The sequence below is a fragment of the Aythya ferina genome (genome assembly GCF_964211825.1).
Source record: "Aythya ferina genome assembly, chromosome: 1".
In the NCBI taxonomy this organism is placed as follows: Eukaryota; Metazoa; Chordata; class Aves; order Anseriformes; family Anatidae; genus Aythya; species Aythya ferina.
Genome location: NC_140296.1, coordinates 190,860,836 through 190,884,511, shown reverse-complemented (window position 1 = coordinate 190,884,511; position 23,676 = coordinate 190,860,836). Strand labels below are relative to the sequence as shown.

Sequence of the window (23,676 nt, the reverse complement as noted above, 5' to 3'; positions counted from 1 at the left end):
AACTTGCTGGGTCCTGAAGGAGACTTCTGAAGAAGCCAAGTATGAAAGAGCATTTGAGCAGTTTCTTACCTCTGTATATGATTCTGCTTTTACTCTTTGTTGATGATTTTGTATGCCTGAGCAAGGAAACTATTTTATACTACAAGCCCTTCAGGAATGTAATGAACTGTTGTTGTCTGACTTAATTATTCTTGCACACCTAGCTGATCCTCAACTAATCAGAACACAGCTGTAATATATAGGAAAGATGTCTTGTTTCATTCTCAACTGCAAAACCTCTTTTATGCCATTAATGGTAGTACTTCTCTTTTCTAAAAGAAAGGACATTCTGTAGAGGGAATAAGCTTAAGTGAATTACTAATTTCATTTTCATTTCTCAAGCTGCTGCTCATTATAAATAGAATAATATCTGAAAAAAACTAAGGTAACAGGCAGGTTCTCAATCTTTCAGAGCACTTGAGTTTTCTTCCCACACCTCTTGATTAAGAGTACTGTGAGAAATCTCTCAATAATTTTCTCAGACGGGGTCTTCTGTGAAGCTAATTTATTTGCAGTTGCAATGGCAGGCGTCCTGCAAGCAGGAGCACACAGCAAAAGTATATCATAACCTTATATTCCCTATTACCTGACACCCAATTCCTCACCTTTTTCCTCATTGGTTGAGTACTACAGGTTCACAATCTACTTGACGCTTTTACTATTCCACATACATACAATTTTATTTGATGAATCTTTCATTTCTCCTTTCCCCCCCTTTTTTTCCTTCTTCTCTTGTGACTAGAGGGCCTGTTATTTTTGTTTTTACTGTATTCGCACTGCTCGTCTTGCTTTTCTTAGCCACCCTCCTTATTTTGGAACAGTGGAGTCTTCCACTGTCCCCTTACCTGCTTAACATTCCCCATTGTTGTGACTACACAGTCACTCTTTGAATATAAAAGGTTAGTGGAATTTTCTACTGCAAAAACACAACTTTTTTTTTCTTTTTTACAATACCAGTTAGACTTTTAAATCTCTGGATTAAATGAAGTGTTTGAAATCGTTCCTCCTGTACTTCTGTAATGTCAGTTCTGTCTTTCTTTGTGAACTACAGCTTGTCATTTGTACCTGTCATGCTGTATGCTCAAAATTTTGTTCTCTGCACTACCTCAAGTGTTATTAGCATTTTATTTCAAATGTAAGCTTTTTCTCAGCTGTGAACTGGTATTGAAGTCCTTGGTTTTCTTAGTTCACTGTCACACATTAACGTATATTTTAATCCTGTTTTCTGAGGCCTGGTTGTTTTTTCTTATGTTTTTGTATGCTTTTTCTTACCCTTTCTGTATGCTTAGAAAGGGTAGTTTTGGCAGCCGTAGTTGGCTGATCAGTCTTTCATGCCTCTGATTAATCACGTGTTAATTTTATGGAGTTCTGTACTAAGAGAGGTCCTGGAATAGTTGTGACCCATCTCTTTACACTGCTTTACTGACCTTCTTTTCCAAAGAACAGTCTGTCTGTTGCTGCTGGAAAGTGATTTTCCAAGTTAGAGGCAACACCAGATGTTTGGCTTGCTCTCCCCTGCACTGCTTTGCCGTGGCAGTAAGGTGATTGTCCTGTTCTCTGCTCAGGAGGGTTTTGCTTTACACTTACTTTTCTCTAGAAAACCCTTCAGCACAATAGGAGTGCTGAAAATTAGGGCAGTCTTTTGTTTACGGGAACACAGGAAAAAGTTTTTTTAGCATTTGCTAAAAAAACTCATTTGTCTGGAGTGTTTAAGTAATTCCTGTACTTCTGTAATGAGATGCTCCCTCCCATGTGTTGTACTTACAGCAAAGCTCCTGCTGGAAGCAGGAATCACCTTTAGTCATCTTTTACAAGAATGGTATAATCACTCTGTCTGTGAAATGGCAGAAATAGATTGCATAGTGAATTTCCATGAAAAGTGTTAGTGAAGGACAGAAACGCTGTTACTAAAATAGCATAAATAGCTGTGAAAAGTAGCATATGGGAACAGATGCAGGTTTTGTGTGATGTTTTCATGTAATATCCTGATACATGGTGCTTCTTTTTTTGTAGATAAGCGTAGTCATACAGTGTGTTCAAGACTCCAAAAGTGGTTTTGTGACAAATTTGGGGAGTATGTTGAGGACTTCAGATTTCAGCCAGAGGAAAATACAGTGGAAACAGAGGAGCCACTTAGTGCTAGAAGGTAAATCTCTAACATGATTGTAAGAAATTGTTGGCTTCTTTACAAGTTGCTGCTGCTTTTTTTTTTTTTTTTTCTTTTAAGAACACAACACAATCTTTTATGTGGTTTGAGCAAGTGTTTCTATAAAAAGTAATGAAACTGAAGATACTGAGCTGTCTCAAATGGTTTGTCAATACCTTGGCTGAAACATGAAATTTGAAGTCTGTCTGTGGTCTAAGGTAGAATAGAAGTTATTATTTGGCAGATTCTGTCACGTACTTCTCAAAAAGTGTGGCCGAGGGCTTAGTTAGGCAGGAGAGCTTTTATGTTTCAGTTTTTGGCTTGATGCAAGATAGTCTATACTACTCACTAGAAACACTTCACAGCAGGCAAGAATGAAGCTCTATACACAAACATTTAAGTTATAATTGTGAGCAATTTTTCAGAGACCCAATATGTATCAACTGCATTTTAATATAACTCACTAGTAGTCTATTTAACAAGTTAATTTTATTTTACTTTATTTTTTTCAGGTTGACTGAAAATATGAGAAGATTAAGTAAGTACTTAAAAATATTTTATTTTCTGCAAGTAAAAGTAATTCTTGGTAACCCTGTTGGGAAGACTGCTCTGTGCAAAATCTGATGTTCAGAAATATTTCTGCCAGTTCATAAGCAGAAATGATTCTGAAAACCTCAATTATTGAGTACAAATCCTGAAATCCTGATTTTTTTTTTTTTTACAAAGTAACTTAGAGGAGCAGTGGTAGGACCTTACTCTGTAATTCAAGATGAAAGGTATCTCAGAACAAAAAAAGTAGTGCTAATTAAAATGTGTAAGCATGTAATGAGTGAGAGCAGGCTATTTCTCCAGTGGCAAAAGTCATTGCCCATAAGCTACGTCTGAGCTGCTTGTAGTTTGCTTGCTAAGCTTTTAGCTCAAGGGGAGGGGTTGGACCATGCAGACCCTGAGCGTGGCTTGCATTTCTTTCTCATGGAGAGCTGATAACTTATTTTGGAAAGTGGAGGATGGGTGACGGCAAGTTAAACAAAGTAGTTTAACCTTCCGTGCAGCAGAGAATTGCTAGCTTGAAAAAAAAAAGGCTAATTTATGTCCTGAGGTTTTAAAGTATTGTAGGGAGGAGGCAAATGCAGGTCTTTAATCTCTGTAATTTCAGTTTTGTTCTCTTCAGAATGAGCACCAGTATTAGAATAATTTCCTTTGGGAGAATATTAGTGACTTGTTCTCTGTGGTGGATGCGCATTGCCATTAGGGATAGCTTTAAAAAACAAACACTGAGTTTAAGCTTTGAGTGGTTCTTAACTACCAGCAGGTGAGCCACAAAATCTACATCCCTGCTGTCCGCCAGTGCCTGACTGCCACCCAGGCCTCTCAAGGCCTTTCTGTCACCAGTGGCTCCAAGCGCTGACCTTCCCTGCAGGTTTGGTGTTGGTAGGGCAGAGCAGATGGGAAGAACTGCTGGGAGCAGGGCTCAAGTCAGTGGCCTCCTCTGGTGCCTTGAGCCTGCCCCTTCCACTTGCTTCATCCGCTGCTTTGTTTGTGTCACTGATGCTCAAGGAAGTCTCGCTGTTTAATCGCTTCCCATCGGGAATACATCAAGGCTAGCTGCATTTCAAGTCAAACAAACCAGGACAGCAAGTGGCAGGCTCTCCTGAGGAAAGCCTTTCAAAGTTGTGAGCTGTACTGCAAACAAGGCTGGGTACTCCTTAGGCCCCCCCTGCAAGGGGAGTCTTCGCTCTTCTCAGCAGGAAAGGCAAAAGTCAGCGTTTGCTAGTAGAGTAAGCAAAGGTCGTCTTGCAAAAGCCCCTTCCTATTTTCCTGTGTTCCTAGCTAAGTAGTAAAAGAGGATGTAGGAATAGAAAGTGTAAAGGACAAGTCTTTTTTAGGGAGCTCTTGCTGTTGCTGGCTGGTGGTGTGCATCAGCCTGTGGGAGCAGTGCCTCTCCCTGCACAGATCTGTCACCCAGCAAGAGCAAAGGTCTGCAGAGGTGAGAGACAAACGCTCTCAGGCAGAAAACTCCTCTGTCTCCCGGCTTAGTAAGCAGCAAAGTGCTAGCAGTTTGACTGCAGCAGAAGTGTAGCCAAGAGATGTCTAGCCTGGTTTGGAGCTGGCTTTTTGGGGGTAGCAATGAATGGCTTCTTGGTGGCTGGGAGTCCCGTCAGGCTAATTTACCTTGCTTTACAGTAGGACAGGCTGACCTGTGCTGAGTTCTTTGTGGGCAGTATGAACAGAGCTCAGAACAGACTTCTGGTGGCATCCAAGTTAACTTTTGTAAAGATAGTGCTATGCTTGATTTTTCTTATTTATTTATTTGGTCTGTATTTAACAGTCTAGACATAACCTTTGTCTTGATGAAGACACTTAAAGTTTTGGAAATGTATTACTTAACTAATTGTTCAGTTACATTGATGGGTCTCTTAAGTTTTCATTTTCCTTAATTTGGATAAGCCTTTTTATATTTACATTCATATTTTCTGTTTCGTTTACCATTTATAAGTGATTTAACACCACAGCTAATTCTAACAATTGTGCTTTTTTCTCCATTCTATTTAGAGAGAGGTGCCAAACCCGTTACTAATTTTGTGAAGAATCTTTCTGCCTTATCAGACTGGTATTCTATCTACACTTCTGCTATTGCCTTTATTGTAAGTTATTCTATTCCTCCGGGAGTGGTAAGAACTTTTAAAATGTATTGTTTACTGAAATTCATTGAAACTACCATATCTGAGTGGGGGTGTGCTACAGTTAGGTCAAATCAAACAGTGGAATGACATTTAACACAAAATGCCATGTAGTTGACACTTTAATTTATATTTCAAAGCCATTTCAGTTGTGTATTCTGCTTTGTTTTGTAACCATTAAAGTAACTTAGAACAATCGGGTCATTGTTCTCATGTTCCTTGCTTCCTGTCTCCCTGTCCTATAAATTGATGGTTTCTTCTGCATCTGCAAAACCTCTCCTTTTCTAGAGCTGAAATGCTGATAGAGGCTGTATTTGATAGGAAGGATATTTACCAGCAGTGCTCTTTTCCATTGATTAGGATCATCGTTAGTGATGAGAGACAAAGTGTCTTGATTTGAGCATCGCTTAATGTGCCAACAGGAGGTCTGTGAGCTAAATTTAAGTATTCCCAAGAACTAAATTTAAGTATTCCCACAGGGCTATGTAAGGAAGTTTGCATACTGCTGTGATATAACTATTTAGTGGAGTTTCAATTTGTTATTTTTTTTCTTCTACTTGTGAATTAAATGATCTAAATTCTTTTGGTCACGATATAGACACAATACTTAGATGTCAAAGAAAACTATTAGCAGTAGTTGTAGCTAACTTTGTCAGGATGAGCCTCTTAATGAAAAGGAGCGTGACATTTTCACCAAAGTGATCCACCCCTGTAAGTTACAGAGCCTTATTGGATGCTACTTTGCACCGCACAGTTGAAAGAATATTGAGAAGGGGCCTGTCCCACCATTGTTAGGTTGGTAAAGAATTTGGGATTTAATTGACCTGAAGTAATGCAGTGAGTTTGTCCTGTTGCCCTGTAAGGGTATAATTGTCATAACTCCTGCTCTTCTACTGTGCCGTTACTTCACTGCCTTAGATGAGGTTCGACCCTATTGTGCTCATGTGGCAGATTCACAGACTTGAAGGTTCACTCTTTTTTTCTACACCACCATTTGACTGCAGCCTTGGAAATACTCAGTCTCTCAAGCGGCTGAGAACTATTTAAGGGTTATCTCTGGAGATTTGGTTCAGTCTTACAGTTTTAACTTAACATTCATGAATGCGGCGCTGTTGTCAGTCATGGGGTGGCTAAAATCCATTAATGTTCATGATCTGAGTTGCATGATGCTGTACACAATGGTACAGTGGGAAACAGTCTATGACTCACTGTACCCAAGTTTGTAATCCACATCTCTCTTTTTCTTTCTTTGTCTTACTCTGCAGATTTACATGAATGCTGTATGGCATGGCTGGGCCATTCCTATGTTCTTATTTTTAGCAATTTTGAGGTTGTCCCTAAATTACCTCATAGCCAGGTATTTACTTATATACTAGATCATTCTCCTGTAATGCTTTGCTTAAAATCTGTTTTATTATTATTATCATTGACTCATAACCTATTATCTTTCCTAATGTTGTGAATTCAGCTTAACAAGGTAAAATTCAAACTGATTTCATCACTCAGTTCCATAATTTTTGACTACACTAAGGAATTATTTTTATTTTCTGTGACTTAGAATCATAAAATCATAGAAGCATTAAGGTTGGAAAAGCCCTCCGAGATCACCTGGTCCAACCACCCCCTACCACAAATGCCACCACTAACCCGTGTCCCCAAGCACCACGTCCAACCTCTCCTTGAACACCCCCAGGGATGGTGACCCCACCACCTCCCTGGGCAACCTGTCCCGATGTCTGAGCACTGTTTCTGAGCAGAAATGGCTCCTAATTTGACTTGGGTCATCATAAATGATGCTATGTGCTATCAGACAAATCCCTCAACACTTAAAATTTCTAAAATAAAACTACTCTCCAGTATTCAGAGTATCATAGACCCATAGAATGGCTTGGGTTGGAAGGGACCTCAAGGGTCATCTAGTTCCAACCCCCCTGTCATGGGCAGGGAAGCCACCCACTAGACCAGGTTGCTCAGGGCCTCATCTAAGCTGGTCTTAGAACACCTCCAGGGATGGGGCATCCACAACCTCTCTGGGCAACAGGAGTAGTTGGAGAATATCACATATTGAAACTTGCTGATTACTCCTAGAGAGAATTTTCGCCTAGGCAGTTATGTCATTTTCAGGAGCTGATGACACACTTTATCCAAAGAATCTTCAATTTGTAAATTCAGTCTCTATTAAAATTTTTGATTTCTTAAATGTGTATACATATATATATATATATATATACATTTTATGCTGAGAGGCTCTTTTAAAAAGCTATTATAGGCTTATGGTATTTCCCCCTTAAAATTGGGGTGAGGACCTTTTAGTGTGCATATTGTTAACTCATTTTCTGATTTCCTAATTGGCACTTACTATCTGACACTCCATGCTTTGAAAATTAATAGGAGCAAATAAACTCCTGAATGAGTTGATACAATTTTGTTCACATAAAATATCCTCTGTGCATGCAGTTCACTTCTGTTGTAAAATTGGTGTACCTGATTCTACGTACCTGATTCTACCTAATACCATTTAAAAATAAATACATTTAAAGCTGTTTGTGGTTGAGTGCTTGTGCTTTTATTATGTGGTGGTTCGTTTGATGTTTGGATTTTTTTTTAAACCATAAGAGTTTATTGCAGAAAACTGCTTTTTAACCTCTTGCAAACAATCCATGTTGGCAGGTGGAGAAGAAATACTTGCTATCTTTAACTATTTCCGTAACTTCTAGGGGTTGGAGAATACAGTGGAGCATTGTGCCTGAAGTTTCTGAACCTGTGGTAAGTCTTTGATCAGTGTGTTCTGTATGCCTGTGTTAAAAGCTGCACCTTCAAAATCTTCCTGTGTGTTTGTGTGGCTAGTTGAGACAAGAAAGAGTAATAAGGTATACATAAAGACACTACAACTTTTCTTTCTCTTGCAATTTAGAAACATTTACTAACAGCACTCTTATGTTTGAGTGCTTCACCATAACATCTCTGCACTTGAATTGCATTTCTGGAATAAATGTTAATCTAAAACTTGGACATGTTAGATCCCGTGGGATCTTCAAGAAGTCTTGCAGTCTCCTTTGTAACATTTTGAAGGTATCACTTACATACCCTGCTATAAGCAGGGAGTTGGACTAGATGACCTACTGTGGTCCCTTCCAACCTGAATTGCCATCTGGCCTTGCTTCCAGGATAATGTTACTTTTAAAAGGGCAATATTAGATTATTTAAAAAAAATAAAAAATAAGAGCTGTAAAACTTCTACAGAAATAACATTTCTATGCTAGATCAGAAATAAGTCAGTTAAGGTCTGTGGTGTAGACTGAAAGCCATTGTAACTGCATTGCATCAAAGACTTACTGTGTCTTTCACAGTGTCATATTACTATATTTGCATATGTCACGGAGGAAAAGCATTCATAGCTAAAGATAACCATCAGTATGACATAATCAGTAGGTTTAAAACAATGGGAGAAACTTGGTAGATTTAAAGATTGTTTAAAGTGAGACTATTGTTGCCAAGAATGTGGAGGGGTCACGTTCTCATGAGTTTTGTAAAATACCAGCTTCTTCTGAGTTGGAAATTAATCAATCGTCTCTTTCTTGCCCAAGGAACCCCCGAAAGAGGACCTGACGGTGTCTGAAAAGTTTCAGCTTGTCCTAGATGTGGCTCAGAAGGCTCAGGTATTGTGCTACTCTCACACCTCTCCTGCTGCTTCCCTAAAACATGGAGGCTCATTCATTCTGAAGTGGTCAAAGCACTTTGTTACACACTGTGTGAAAACAAACACTTAAACAACACTTTTCTTGCATGGGGATCTTCACTTTCAAGCAATAGGACATCAGCAAGAATGTAGATCAGGTGGTAAATCTTACCAGTATGCTGGAGCATGGATTCATATCACAAATCTGCTAGTGACAAAACTGATTTAAGAGACCATAGTCTTTCAAGATTTAATCTGAAGGCTGCTGCTAGTTTAGTTCAACAGTTTGGACTGCATCTCTGGAAAAGTCTGTTTTCTAGACACCACCACCTGCCTAACCCTGAAATCTACTATTTACATGGCAAAGAGTGAGGGAAGGTTTTCTCCCAGCGAAATCATTTTGGTGAGCTACACTTGTAGCCCCGTGACTCGACCGTCTAGTTGAACCTTGTGCCTTGCCATGAGCCTTGTGCCATGTCTAACAATGTGCTGCTGCTCAAAGTAGCTTACTTTTCTGTTGCCAACTGTGTAGTCTTGTCTCCTTCCTTCTACTGGCTGTGGTACGTGCCTGACCCCTTGTTCATGGAGTTGACATAAAATTGATCTGACAGAAAATGAAACCAAGCTCTTGGTCAAGTGGGGGGCAAGTGACTGAGAGCAGGGAAGGAGCTTACCGTGGCAGTGAGCCATTGCTAGCCTCAGGTAGGAGTGTGGTGAGCCAGCAGCATGGTCTCCTGCTTCAATAATCGTCCCATTGGTAGCAGCAGAACCAATTTGTTGGTTCCTTTTGTCTGGGCAATAAGCAACTGGGCTTCTCCTGTGTTTATATGACTACCTTCGGAAGTTTATTGGGAAGATGAAATTTACAGGTGCTGTGACAGCAAGGATCAGTTAGGGAAGGTTGCTGAGTAACACTGTTAATACAGAGCTGTTGTCTGCAATACAGGAATTACATGGAATCTAATAACTTCAAGAGTGTATTATAAAAACCTCATTGTGGTAGGTTTCAATAAAAACAACAAACTAACAGACCAACATTTCATAAACTTAGTAACTGCTTCCTGAAAAGTCAGTGCTCAGAGTGTTTCAACAAACTTCCCATTTTGTTACCAAATGACAGAAGCTCTTAACTTTCAAATTCTGACAACTTAATTTAAAAATTTTACAGTGATGTAAACACCTTGCAGTCACACCACTGAGACTGAATAACTTCTTCCTTTCACTTCTAATAAACATGAGTTACAGAACAAGGTGTTAAATGAGATGGAAGTCATTGAATATTACTGTTCTGTGTTGTATTTACTCACCTACAAAGTATATAAATAGCTAAAAGTTATTGCAAAAATCACTTTCAGGGATTGCTTGTTCTGTAAGATAACTGTTGATTTCTATTACGTGGACAAAACCCCACCAAAATAACACGGGACTTGGATTTAATTCTCTTGCTTTTTATGCAGAACCTTTTTGGAAAGATGGCAGACATACTGGAAAAAATTAAAAAGTAAGTTATCTGACGTGAGTCTTTTTACCCTCTTAAAACAAGACTTGACCGATGTCTGGAAAGCATGGGAATACAGTTTTGATTTTTTTTTCTTTGTTTGTTTGTGTATTTTCAGCTTGTTCATGTGGGTCCAACCAGAAATAACACAGAAGCTCTACATTGCTCTATGGGCGGCTTTTATTGCATCCTGCTTTTTGCCCTACAGGATTATTGGTCTTGCAATGGGTAAACACAATAAATAATTGACCTATTAAAGTCTAGACTTAATGCTTTTAAAATAGAGCATGATCTTCAGGGGGAGAATTTTCGAGTATAAGAAAGAAAACCCTGCATTAATAAATAATGCAGTGTTTTAAAGTATCTTCATTGTGCTTGGCATCATTTGTTGTGTTCATTTTGAAGACCATCTCTGAATACATAATAGAAAAAGTAATGCATTTGCTCCTTGAAGTGGGAAAGTTTCTGATGAGCTTTTAGCAGAGGTCTTCAGATTGCCAGCTATAAGGCTTCCAGGAAGTCCTATATTTGGGGTTATTTTTGCTCTCTCTTCCTTGTAAATGAAATACATGGGACCACACAGAAGGCACAAGGATAGTAGGGCTGGAAAAAAAGTGAAAGATGTTGGTAGGACTACGTGTAGAACTTGGAGGATAGGCTGGAAAAAGCAGACTGCTGTGGGTAAAGTTTCAGATACTTCCACTTTCAGCTGGGAATTGGGAAAAGACAGCTCCCTCTACAGCACAATACTTACATCTATAAGATATAAGGCCATGTTCTGTGAACCAAGAATTATTATTTTTTATTTTTCTCTACTCACTGAAGTTATGAGATGGTCAAATGAGTATTAGCTTCAGTGGCACTGAACTTCAAGCTTCAAATTTAAACATATACATAGATTTGCTTGATATAGCTATTGAATTATGAGTGTGAGGAATTATTTTGTTACTGTGACTCTTAGGAGATCTGAATTGCATTCACTTAAGTTTTAAGAAATTTCAAAGCCTTTTTAATCTGTCAGAATGCAAGGAAATATCTTCCGCAAGATAAGGCCTACTGGACTGGAAGATACAGTTTAATGCAGTACGTGAGAGCCCTCTGTTGCCATTTAAATTCTTGCAAGGAACTGCAGCGTATAATGCTCTGGCATGTTTCCTGTTTTGGAAGTATATTATGTTTTCAGGATGTTTCTGTTAATAAGCAACGTATGCTTGGATCATTTCAGTGCTCTTCCGCGTAGTAAGAAGCTACGTGTTTAAAATCTGGGGGAGAGAGGCATCTGGGGAGGGGATGAAAAGGAGTAGCTTCCTGCCTTTGTAAGAGGACTCCAAATAGAACCTAGAGAGTGGTTTAACACCGTAAATGAAGATAACTAAAGAATTTGGTTTCCTTCATGAACTCTTTAAAACACGGTCAAAACTGGGATGTTCTTAATGCCCTTACAACATGCATACTACAGTGACCTTTTTTTCAGGCCTCTATGCCGGAATCAAGTTTTTCCTTATTGATTTCATCTTCAAACGATGCCCCAGACTAAGAGCTAAGTATGATACTCCTTATATCATCTGGACAAGCCTCCCAACAGATCCGCAGCTCAAAGAACGATCTAATGCTACAGTGTCGAGACGGGTAAGGATAATAAGTCATCTTGTCTCTTTGTTCCCAACATCTGAAAATCAGATACCTATCTCCCTTCCCCCTTTCCCCAGTGACTAGAGCACATTAAAGGGAAGGTTAATTAAACCGTAATGGTCAGTGTTAGTTCTATTTTTATAATTACTTCCAAGATTCACAGAGTTTGCATCTAGAATTTGTTTCTTGTAAGAAATGAATTTATTATCAAAATGTGGATATATTTATACACATACACACAAATAATGCAAATCATAGGAAGCTAAATGCACAAAAATGATGCTGTCCATACTCATATCAATTTCTGTAACATACATTGTGTGATTTTTGTTGTCAAAATTTAGTCTTGTGTAGCTTTTCTCTATTCCCAGATATTTTTTTTAGTGGAGATTCAGCTGCTTGTGTGGATTGAAGAACATTTAAAAATAAAATTAAAAAAAAAAAAAAAAGAAAGATTGATTGTACGTAGCTTACTGATGGGATAAGTATTGATAGAATTAGTAAAGCAGTTCACATATTTAGGTATTATGCCTTAAGGTTATTCGTATTAGATGACAAGTAAGTGTAGTGGTGACAAATAACTTTTCACCGTGTTGGTACTCATAACAGTAATTTTTTCTTTTGTTAAAGTCTCATAGACTTTATTTTAATCCCATTTTAGTGTTTGCTTAATGCCTCTTATTACAATATGCAATTGCATTCATGGGGTTTCTGAGTTCTTTCATAAACTCCCTGACTATAATGTGAAGCACTTAGCAATAATTCAGCCTGAGAACACATCTGGGGAGCAAAATGGATAAACGCATGAACCCTTGGTTAACCTGTCAAGAAGAAGACAAAATTTCATGTCTGGGGGAAATTTAGCAGTAGGTGGCAAAATGGTAACAGCAGTGTGACTTGAGTATTTGAGAAGGAAGTAGAAGAGAAGGAAAATCTCTGACTGAAAGGGACTCTTTTGTTTGTATTTTCTAAGGGGTGAGAGAGATGAGTGAGTGGTTAGACAGAGCTGTAGGTTCTGTCAGCTGCAGTCAGACTATTTCAGTTGCTTGTAGAAGGTTGACTTAAAACTTTCTTACCATTCTGTTATCATTGCAGGTTATCACTCGCTGTGATGATTGTGTAATTTGTTTTAGGGATGGAAAGGCTCTGAACTGCTGAAGTTGAATCTGTCATCCAGAGACGACAGTAATTGTCCTTCTTGGACCTTCCTTAACAACTTAAGTTTTGACAAGGAGACCAGGGTTTTGAGACTGACTTGACAGGGTTGGCTTTTCTCCCTGGAAAGGACATGCAGGACTGCATTATCTGCTTCAAAATGTCTTTGAAAGCATTATCTTTTTCTTTGTATCTCTCCTTTTTTCTATTATTATTTTATAAAAGGTAAAAGCCAAATGGGTTTTCCTTTTTTCCTTTTTGACCCCCGTACAAAAGGCAAAGCCTGGAAGCATGCACAGCTTATGTGCATTTGCTTTGGCTTATTATCCTTAAATAGTGTACACGACACTGTAAAATTAGACACCGTGCATTACCTGTACCACCCTGACCAAGTGTCCTTTGAGAAAAATCCTGACACCAGTGTCTGATTGGTAAATATTGTACGTCAAAAGCTGAGGACAGGTCAAGTGGAAGCAGCAAGGAATCCTGTTTGCCTGCTTCCAGGTCGTTAGGCAGGCAGGACTCCTCTGGCATTACAAATTCAATGACTTCCAGTTATATTTAAGGCTTATTAATATATTGGATTTGATGCTTTGCTTTTAGGAATGGATCATGGTTTGTCTCTAGCCTGCGTGGTTATAGCTAAATAGTTACTTGTTTTAATGGAAACACTTGCCTGTTTTAGGAAGGACTCAAAGTAAGGGCAGAGCTGTTCACATCTCCAGCCTCAGGATGGGGTATGATACTGAAGCTTAACCACCTTTTTATTTTTCGCCTCTTATCTAATGGTTAGGTAGGAAGCCGTGCAGCAGAGGGCAGGAATAATCTTTATTCCAGAGCAAAACACGTTATCTCTTTTGTCCTGACCTTCTGTGTGTCTTGGGCTGTGGAGCTTCACCTGGTTACGTGTGTATGGAGCCAAATAACTCGTCCAAGAGAGCCTACCAAAAATTCATCTGATCTTTACTCCCACACAAAGAATTGGGGAAGCTTTCCTTGGTTCCAGGGGCTGGTTCCAGGGGCTTACTCACTGCTAAGGGCAGAGCAGAAGGGCAGTCACTGAAGCAATAGTACAGTTATTGTCAACTATTTTCTTTCAATCTCAACTTTCTTTATTCTTTTCCCTTGAGGCATCGTTGTATTACGGTTACCCTAAAAGCTGGATGGTAAATACCCTCTGTTGTGCATAACTGTTTTGTCAGTCTGATTTTATACTCAGCGATTGCAGTGCACACTTCTCATTTGCTTTATATTTCTTTTGTTAGAGCTAAATCCTGTGAAGTGTTGAGTGCTGCCAACTTACGCTCAAAAAGTGGCTGAGGCTAGCTACCCTCCAACAGCACTGGGCTGCGCAGGAGAAGGGCTTAGTCCCGAGCTTGCATGTTGTCAGTTTGCCAGTTGTTTAACTGCATGTGTGCAGTAGGACTAAGAACAGAGCTGGTACTGCTTTCATGACAAAAGCCAGCCTTGAGAACTGTGTGCTGTGCTACCAAGGTGAAAAAAGCAAATGGAGGCAAGCTTTCTGAAGGAAACTGCCTTCAGTCCTTCCAGAAACAAGGCCTTTTTTTAGGGCAGTCCCAGAGGTTCAGGAGCCCTGTTTAAAGGTAGATTTTACTGAAGGACTTCAGTATTAAGAACTCCATGCTCCTTTTTTCCTTTTTTTTTTTTTTTTTCCTCAAGGATGCTGACAACCATTTCAGTTTTATTTCACATGTCTACGCTCAAAAGTCAGTGGAACTTCAAAGCAAAGCAAAGATCAATGACTCTAACACAACCTGAATAAATTGAACTGGTGTGCTCTAACCACTGCTAACTCTCATTTTTAATTGCATTCATTGTATGTAGTCTTTTGGTATGTGAGCAAGATCTTGCAGCTTCACTCAGTTCATGTTTTATTCTATGTATTATACTGTTAAATAGACTTCACTTTTTTCTTTTGTCACTGTCACATTTGTGTTGTTTGTTTCTTTTCCTGCTAGCTGTCAGGGCATGAAAAGGTATGGATCGTAGCGTGGAAAACTTCCTTTCAATTTCAGCATTTGTATTCATAATGAGCTTGTGCAGTTTGGCGTGCCTTTTTCTTTGTTTGCTCTTTTTTCTTTATAAACTTATTTTGTGCAAAAATATCTTGTGCTTGGCCTGTCTCTTGAAGACAAGCTAAGTACTGATAATATATTAGCTATTACTAGTTCCATTAGGGTAGTAATTTGGAGTTGTGTGCAGTGACTTAGCTGTATCTAATCAGATTACCATTTCTCTACAGTAAAGGGTATTTTTAGGGCAGGAATGTGCAGTGCCATGTGCTTTCATCCCCGCAAAGGGTGCCTGTCAAAGCAGAGCACTTTGAAAGGTTGTCTTCAGATAGCACGTTACAGCCTGTGGTAAAGTAGTAGTAGAATTCAGTAGTCCAAAGTCAACTTCAGTGAAGTTAATGAAAATTCTTGTCTTACAGTCTATTTGTTTGCTTGTTTTTCAAGGTAGAATAGTTAGTCATGTTTTTAAGAGAAAGGCTTCTCTGATAAATCTAAAATTATGTTTTTTGTTTTTTTTTTTTGCAGCTTCAGACAGCAGCATCCAGAAGTTATGTGGGCTCAAATGCCCCAACCGGAATAAACAAAGATGAAGACACGAGTCGCTTCCATACCACCAAGAGGGGCAATTTCCATGAAGTTTTTAACTTGTCAGAAAACGAGCGTCCTTTAGCAGGTATTGCAATGGGAAGGCTACGTTACTGGAATCTGTTCCAAAAAGCTGCGGATAATTTCAAGTTTGATTCAGTGCAATGTACAAATATAAGCCTGTAATTAACAAATGCCTGGTTTCAATTAAGATGAATGGAGGTGATCTCCTTCATTCTTTATCCTTACAATTCTCTGTGAGAATCCACAGCCTGTCATGCTTTTTGTGGTAGTGCAAATGTTAAAGTAAAAATCGTGTATGTGTGGTGTTTTTTTTTTCTGATTTATTATTTTTTATTTTTATTATTATTATTTTTACCAGTGTAAAACAGACATTACAGTGTCTATAAGCACCTTGTTTAGGCTTTGCTTTGTAAATACTTCTGATTTGGGGTATGTAAAGTTTCATTTTCAGTGTTTTCTGCTTCTTTATAAAGTAATTGCTAGGGATAATATCTGTTTTTCTCTTTCTTAAAGTAAGATTTACTTTTTTTTTTTAGTGTGTGAAAATGGCTGGCGCTGCTGCTTGATTAATAGAGATAGGAAGATGCCTACAGACTACATCAGGAATGGAATTCTTTATGTCACAGAAAAGTGAGTCATTGCATCTGACACATTTCTTAGGAGGGAAATGCAACAGACGTTAAAAAATTGAATCTGAAAGCAGTCCTTTGACAATATTTTGAAACAACACTGCTGATAAGTGGGTATCAAGTGCCTTTTTGTGGTGCTTTAAAACCTCAAGAAAGCACTGTAGGAGAGGGAGAACTAAATCTGGGTTGTGGCAAAGCTTAACAAACATGTTTTTGTCTTGGAAAGGCTTGCATGGGAATGGAGAACAGCTCTATGTAGTTAGTTGTTAGTAGCTGCAGTCCTTGATATGGATATCATACTTACTGTATGTATATTAAAAAAGAAACTAAACACTAATTGTATTTTGAGAGTTGTGATTAATGGTTATTTATCAAATACTCTGGTTCATTTCTTTAAAGCAAACTGAATGTATAGCTTCCTTGAAGCAATGTGCAACAACAGCAAAAAAAAAAAAAAAATTCAAGCCTTGGTTTCAAAACTAGTATTTATGTTTGTTTTTAATTCTTACTTTCTCTTTTCCCCCTCCCCTGTGCTGAAATAGATATCATGACTACTGTTTGGCTCTTGCACTGAAATTCCTTTGGAGTGTAATGAATGGAAGTAAAGCTAATCTGTATGCAATGTCACCTAATGATAGAGGGCGTTTAGAATCTCTAGCATTTAGAAATCTGAGCTTTTGTCTGCATCACAATGATATGTAACTAACACATTATTTTCCATTAATCTTCTAGCAAAGTAAAATATTTATAAGCCTTCTGAGATCTAGTATTTTAACTCTGTAAGGCTCTACTGTTTTCTTGTATCTTTAAAATACCTATTGGGCTCAGAAATTCAATGCAGTAATCTAAAAATAATATATTTTTTTGTGTATGCATACTGTTTGTTTTGAGTTTCCAAACACATTAGTTTCTAGAATTTACAAATGTTTGTTCTTGGAAGCTGTAACTGAATTGCATGTTGTTTGCCTCTTTTTGTGTAAAGCTGATTTCAACCTGTGAGATTTCAAACTTCAGAAGTGACAGGAAGGATACTGTGAGCTTCGTTTTAGAATACTGTATCAAAATGACCATTTTCTTTCCTTGTTTTCAGTTACTTGTGTTTTGAAAGCTCCAAATCTGGCTCATCTAAAAGAAATAAGGTTATAAAGCTAACGGATATAACGGATATTCAGAAGGTATGGCTGCTTTGTGTTGCAAGTAGGGGAGAAAGCTGGGTTTCTGTTCAACTAGTTTTTCTTTGGTTTTCTGTGGTGTTTTTTATTGTTTGTTTGATGCTGTAAAAAAAAATATTGATTTTTATAACTAAGACATAATTCTTTGATCAAAGAATATTTTCCAGAACTGTTTGGTTAGCCGGTTAGACTGACCATACGCAAACTCACTATGAGCATAAAAGTTTATGAAATTCTTACACTCTTGATTTATTTTAAAATTAAAGTTGTACTGTTTCTTAATTCCTGTATTGACCAGAATTGTGTAGGCTTTAAGAAGATTTCGTGTTAGCAGTAATTGTGTAATGTTAACTTAAATTTGTGTGTCGATGTGGGTAGACGCAACATCTTAAATGTAGGTGCCTCAGAGGGAAGAGGGATTATTTCAACCATTGGAGTAACATTACTGGATCGGAGCTTTGTCTTGGTGGCATCCCATCACTAAAAGAGGGGAAAAGTGGATGGTCAGAAGCATGGCAAGTCAGGTGTGAGCCTCTGGTTGAGTTTTATCAGCCCGCTGTTACCAGAGGCTTTAGTCCACACCTAGCATCGTGCTATATGGAGGTATTTGTTAACCTCTCTGTAATTATCTAACACAAGAAGGCCAACACCAGTGCTTTCTACTGCATCCCGTGGCCATGAGTGCAGTCGTTTATATTATGTTGTTCAGAGAAGTAATTTGGTCTGGTGTGTGCTGTTTAGGTACCTCCAGATTTTCAAATGACTTTCTTCCATTTATGTCACATCTATAAATGAGACAACTTGAGCTCAGATTGAACATTCTCATTGGAATTAATAATTCATAGTGATGCATTTTAATCATACTTGAAGCAGTGAGGGCTTGTTGTTTAGTAGCATGCTGCGAATGTTCCTTTGTATCTGTGTAGCTTCTTAATGAAGATGAGACAGAGATCATGCAGCCAAGCATAAAAACATATTGTGCCTTGCTTCATTTGTGGATGGGTAAAAACATGCCACGCTCAGGCTCCTTCCATATTTAGGATATTCTCTAGTTCTGCCAACTGTATTTCATCTTAGCTTTAGAGGTTTTCTTCAAAAAGCCCAGCTGTACATACCCTGTTGGTCTATCGAGTTTTGAAAAGAAGCTTTTTCTGGTCTCTTTCCTGCTTCTTTAAACAGTAGATGAATATTAGTTCCAGGGAAACCTTTAGATAATACACACTTCCACACTTTTTCTTGCCTGTTTATGCATGTATATTTACATGTATGTGCATGTATATGTATAATATATATATTATGTATATATACACACAGAGACATATATGTGGCAGAAAGGGAAGGGGCACAAGCAAAGTTGGCTGCACAAGCAGTGCTGTGCCCATGGACACCAGGGGCAGAGGGGAGTGCTTGGCCTGCTCATATTTTTACTGCAGGTCTGTTAGTTGTGGTGGGAGGGTCTGCCATTGGTGGGTTGCATGACCTCTCAACACCTTTGGCAGTTGTTCAGTAGATATGAGCTATCTTTTGATCTGTGCTTGGTCTTTTCAGTATAAAGTGCTCTCTGTTCTCCCGGGATCAGGGATGGGTATTGCTGTATCAACACCATCTACACAAAAAGTAAGTAGCTGGCTATATCTTTATGTCTGGTTATATCTATATGGCTGTGTTTGACTTCATGCTCTTTTTGTTGTCTTTCTCTTGGCCAGCACCAGCAAAAAGGCTCTTTTATTTTTTTCCCCACTCATGCTAGTGTTTGTCTCCTTTATTTCATTTGTGTGCATATCAGCATGTCTGATTTCAGAATTTGAATGAATTAAACATTCAGCTTGTTTTACTGCATCTGGACTATTTTACTGCAACGCTTCAGAAAGATTCGCTTCTGCCTTTCTGCTCCTTTATTTCATTACCTTCTTTGAGAGCATAGGGGGTGGTCCGCAGTGGAAACAGTCTGAAGCTCAAAGTTGATGGCTTGACAGTATCTTTGTGTGTGCTGCGTGGCAGGTTTGGGGGTAGAAGGGCCTGACCCTCAGGATTCAGTTTTCCTGTTTCGACCTTATTGTGCTAAAGATTTAAACATCTCTAAGCCTCAAATACCTTTGGGACAAATGAAGCTTTTCTTAACATGTTACTGTACCTTGTTTTAAACTAACCACTTATAAATAGCTTTTCTTTAAGTCATATGAGGGTTGTACCAGGCTTTCTGCTCACTTTTTTAATACTGAGAAGTACTTAATAAAGAGGTTGAAAATGCTAATCTACCTAAATAAATATTTTATGAGCTGAAGCTAAGAGGCACTGATAAAGAGTCTTAGAAACCTTTAACAAAGGCAGAGGTCAATCAGGGAAACTTCATGCACTGAGCGGATGACAGAGTTAAAATATTCTCTATTGCTAGTACTCCGTGCAGATGCACTTTATGCCATGGTTGTTTTAGGAAGAGGCTGGTGAAGTGAAAATATTAGAAACTCTGGTGTGCATCCAAGGATTTAATAGAGAAAAGGATTCTTACTTTATGAATGCACTTTGAATATAGTTCATCTCCTACTGCTAATGATCTGGCCAAAAGTATACCTGAAAGAAGACTTCTTTTTTCCAAACTGACATGATATTTTTTCTGATTTTTTCCTTTCCCCTGTCATCCAGCCGTTGGTGTTTGGTGCCATGGTACACCGAGATGAAGCTTTTGAGACGATTTTCAACCAGTATGTGAAAATAACGTCTGCATCATCCAACAGTGAGAGCTAGTATCTTATCATAGAAGACCTAAAGGAAACTTTCTTATTTTACAACTTGGTAGTGAAAAAAAATGAACATCCTCATCTATTTTGCAATAATTTTTCTTGTCTGGTGGTTTATATTCTATCTGTTACATAAATCAAGTGTATTTTATATATGCCTTCATGTTTGTTTTTAAGGTTTTTGTAAAAAACAAACAAAAAAACACAAAAAACAAAATGAAACAAGACGGTGAAAGTGCTATCATCACTATTAGCCTTGCACATTAAGCACTTTTAATGTTTATTTACTGACATTAAAAGCTGGGAAGACACTTGGAGAACTGACGAAATAATGGACTGAAACAGGTTGATCCCTTTAACTCCACTGATGTCACTAGGGATACATTTGTCCCATTATCTCATTTATTTTTTTCCCCAAGACATGAGAATGACAACTCTAGTAGCCTGAAGTCTGTTTCTTCAGCTCTGAGTTTTTAATTGGGTTCTACATTAAAACTGGTAGCAACACCAAGGAAGTATTATCATCGTAGTATTTCTGTATTTGTAAATGCACTTAAAATAACTCCTCCTTGCTAATTCTTGCATTGCAGAAGGATATTTTACTGGTTGGGTTAGGTTCAGATTTTCCTGCATACAGAGGTTTAAATTGTTTGTACAGTGAATTGGAGGAAAAAGTTTGTAACTATATCTTCCTTTCCGAATGAACCAAAGTAAGAGGAAGGAAGGCAGGCAGATACTTTTTATAAAAGACGGCATCAAAATGTTGTTCCTAAAATGTTAGGCATCGTATATTTGTATTTCTGTAGATACTTGTCACAGAAGGGCTCAACTATTGTACATGTTGTATGTACAAGGTGTTTGTATGTTAATGCATAAAAGACTTGCAGGCTTTTTGTGTTGGGGGAGGCGGGAATAATTAAACTAAACTGAGACATGACTCTTTTAATTTAGCTTTTCTCTTGAGTTCCCTTATAATAACACTATAATATAGCAACTGAAAGCACTATTTCCTTTTCAGAACATAATTTGAGGGGCACTGGAATGTTGCTGTGTTTCCCCGAGCAAAATTAAATTTTAGTTACAATTAAACCCAATGGCCAGGTAAAACAGGAAGGCTGGGCTCCTTATCTAAACTCTCTCAGGCCTTTCTAGCAGCAAAGCACATATTTGACCTTCGTCTTTAATACAGAAAGCTTTTATATTGTATACAATAGCACCCTTCTGAGAGGTTTAGAATTATATTTGCATTTTTCTTAAAGCACAGTAGGAGTTACTCTATGCCTTCCCGTTTGTCTTCTCTTTTGCTATGTCCTTTGAGTTGCTAGTGTGGATGTCTCCAGACATCATATGAAGGTCCCCCCAAAAAAGTAATTTTGCAGATGCAGATTCTTACCTAAAAAATGGGACTTTGTTCTATGTTTTGTTTTGTTTTGTTTTTAATCGGGGATTTTTCTTTCTTTGTGGGGAAAGGGGTAAAATGAATGACAGGCAGGGGAGCCAAGCACCAAAGGGTCTTTAACTCTTAGCACAATTTTTACTTCAAGCCTCTCAACAAATGCAGCAGTACTGAAGAAGGTGGCAGTCAAACTGCGCAAACCTATTTCAGTCTGGCCATGACGAGGTATGATAGAAGAACTTGATGTGAACTTGACATGAAGAAATACTGTTGAACGCTGTGAGTTGGTTGGGTGTTGTAAAGGAAAACACTGACTGCAGTAAAACTCCATTCCCTGAGTGGAACTGTGAGCACGAGCTGGGGAGAATCCACCAGAAGGGGAAGGATGCAATTTTTGAGCTCACTGGGTAGAGCACCTTTATGTGACCAGAAAAAGGGGGGCATTTCTGATACCTCCTTAGGTATGGTGTACATCAGGACCTGAAAGCTTAACATACAAGTGAAGTTGGCTGAGAAATGCATTTTGCCACCATCTAATGTGGGTGTAGCTTGACAGTTTGTGTCTTCTTCACTTTACATATGCAGGTTTTTTGTTTAAAAAAAAAACTTAAAGTTTTTCTTCAAACCCGCTTTGAAGTCAATTAATCTTTTTTTGTAACTGCTGTGTATTACCATTTGACCTTCCTTTCTAGAAGCTTCCTTGAATAGTAAGTGTGGCTAATAGGCATTAAAATCGCTTAATGTTATATAAATCTTAACCAGATTCATTCATTTTGTCTTAAGGAAAAATCACTTGAGTGTGTTTCAAGCTATTGTTTTTTTTCCCGAGGAAACAGAAAACTATATTTTTTACAGAGAGCATGCTCTTTTTCTTATTTTTGTATCATTTTTTCAAGTGTAATTTATATCTTCACTCTGATCATAGCAGCAGTTTCAGTAGGAAATCAGTTGACTGGCACTTACTACTCCCCCCACACGTCCCCCCTCGCTGTTTGACCCTAGCATACAGGGTTGTCCTAGATCCTGGTTCCCAAAGGAGCCGTAGGTCCTGCGCTTGTGGTGCCAGGACAATTAACCACGCCTAGGCTTCAGAGAGGGAGAAAAGAAATAATTATCCTTTTCCCAGCCTGAAATGCCTCATGCACAATATGCTCTTTTTTTTGGTCTGAGCAAGGAAACTAGAAACTTGTTAGGAACTTTAATAATCTAATTTGAAATTAATCCACGCTTTAACAGTGTGAATTTAAAACCGGACTCCTCTTAAAGCAGTAAACCTAGTGCAAACTGCAATGCAACATCTTTTCATTCTAACGTATAGAAAAAAGACTGGATTTTTTTTAAAGGAATTGTAATATAACTGTCAGACATCTGTGTACATATTTGACAAGTTTCACTTCCATTAGGTTGTCCAGGTTACTGCTATGGAATTGCTCGTGTGTTACCAAACATCAGAGCTGGTAGCAAGTCCCCTCGGTGTGTTTACTCACGAGTGCTCCTCTGCCCGCTCTTCTGCTACATCCTCACGGGCTTGGAGGGGATGGACAGTGAGTAAATATGTACTTGACTTGTACAATTACACTCCAGTTAACCTTAAATTCCACTTGTCCTACCGAGCTTTGCAGTGTAGCCTGCTGTGCTTCATCAGCAGGCTGGGTAGCATCACTTAATGTAAAGTGTTACTTTCTAATAGCAGAAGATGATGTTCTTGTCTTTCTGTTTGCTGTTAATATTTGCAGTTCTGTTGGTGTGTGTGGTTCACTGCTGGATCATTCAGGTGTAATTGGGTTTAGCTTTTTTCAGTCGAATTGCATTGGTTAGTTTGAGTCCCTTTTACAGGACAAAAAAAAAAGGGAGATGAAAACTGACTGCTTTAATTATTTATTGATGACCATTTAAATTCAAAAGGCAAAAAAAAAATAAAGCTGAAATATGAAATCATGCCTTTCCGTACACTGTAGCTTTTGTGAGGCAAGATTGAGAGAAACAAGCTATTTATAAGTAGCAACACCACACAGGAAGCCAGCAGCAAAACCCTCCTATTGTTCCTGCAGACAAAGAAAAACACAATTTTACCCAATCTTGAAGAGATGAAAGGATGTACTTTTTTTTGGCTACTTAAACTTGTATTAAAAACACTGGTAGTTTTTATTGAATTCTGTACATTTTGGCAGATGTTTAATTTCTACTACTAATCATTGAGATATAATGGATGTTAAAATTTTTATGTCTGAAGTTCGAGTCTATATTTTGAAGTTGTAAATAACTCATT

The 23,676-nt window shown here is 38.2% G+C and overlaps 1 protein-coding gene across 5 annotated transcripts in view; it reads left to right on the top strand.

The window, feature by feature from the left end:
- GRAMD4 (GRAM domain containing 4) overlaps nucleotides 1-23,393 on the top strand; it is a 78,193-nt gene extending 54,800 nt beyond the window's left edge. For 3 of the 5 annotated variants that reach the window (XM_084497367.1, XM_084497371.1, XM_084497368.1), the window contains exons 6-20: nucleotides 2,053-2,185; nucleotides 2,698-2,723; nucleotides 4,739-4,830; nucleotides 6,132-6,223; nucleotides 7,584-7,632; nucleotides 8,454-8,525; nucleotides 10,003-10,046; nucleotides 10,162-10,271; nucleotides 11,518-11,672; nucleotides 13,961-13,996; nucleotides 15,389-15,536; nucleotides 16,009-16,102; nucleotides 17,192-17,276; nucleotides 18,822-18,890; nucleotides 19,917-23,393. In XM_084497367.1, the coding sequence (XP_084353493.1) occupies nucleotides 2,053-2,185; nucleotides 2,698-2,723; nucleotides 4,739-4,830; nucleotides 6,132-6,223; nucleotides 7,584-7,632; nucleotides 8,454-8,525; nucleotides 10,003-10,046; nucleotides 10,162-10,271; nucleotides 11,518-11,672; nucleotides 13,961-13,996; nucleotides 15,389-15,536; nucleotides 16,009-16,102; nucleotides 17,192-17,276; nucleotides 18,822-18,890; nucleotides 19,917-20,018 (1,307 nt within the window). In that variant the 3' untranslated portion in view covers nucleotides 20,019-23,393. The remainder of the gene's footprint in view (nucleotides 1-2,052; nucleotides 2,186-2,697; nucleotides 2,724-4,738; nucleotides 4,831-6,131; nucleotides 6,224-7,583; nucleotides 7,633-8,453; nucleotides 8,526-10,002; nucleotides 10,047-10,161; nucleotides 10,272-11,517; nucleotides 11,673-13,960; nucleotides 13,997-15,388; nucleotides 15,537-16,008; nucleotides 16,103-17,191; nucleotides 17,277-18,821; nucleotides 18,891-19,916) is intronic. The other 2 variants (XM_084497369.1, XM_084497370.1) reach the window with 1 other exon arrangement.
- Nucleotides 23,394-23,676: the final 283 nt, after the last annotated feature.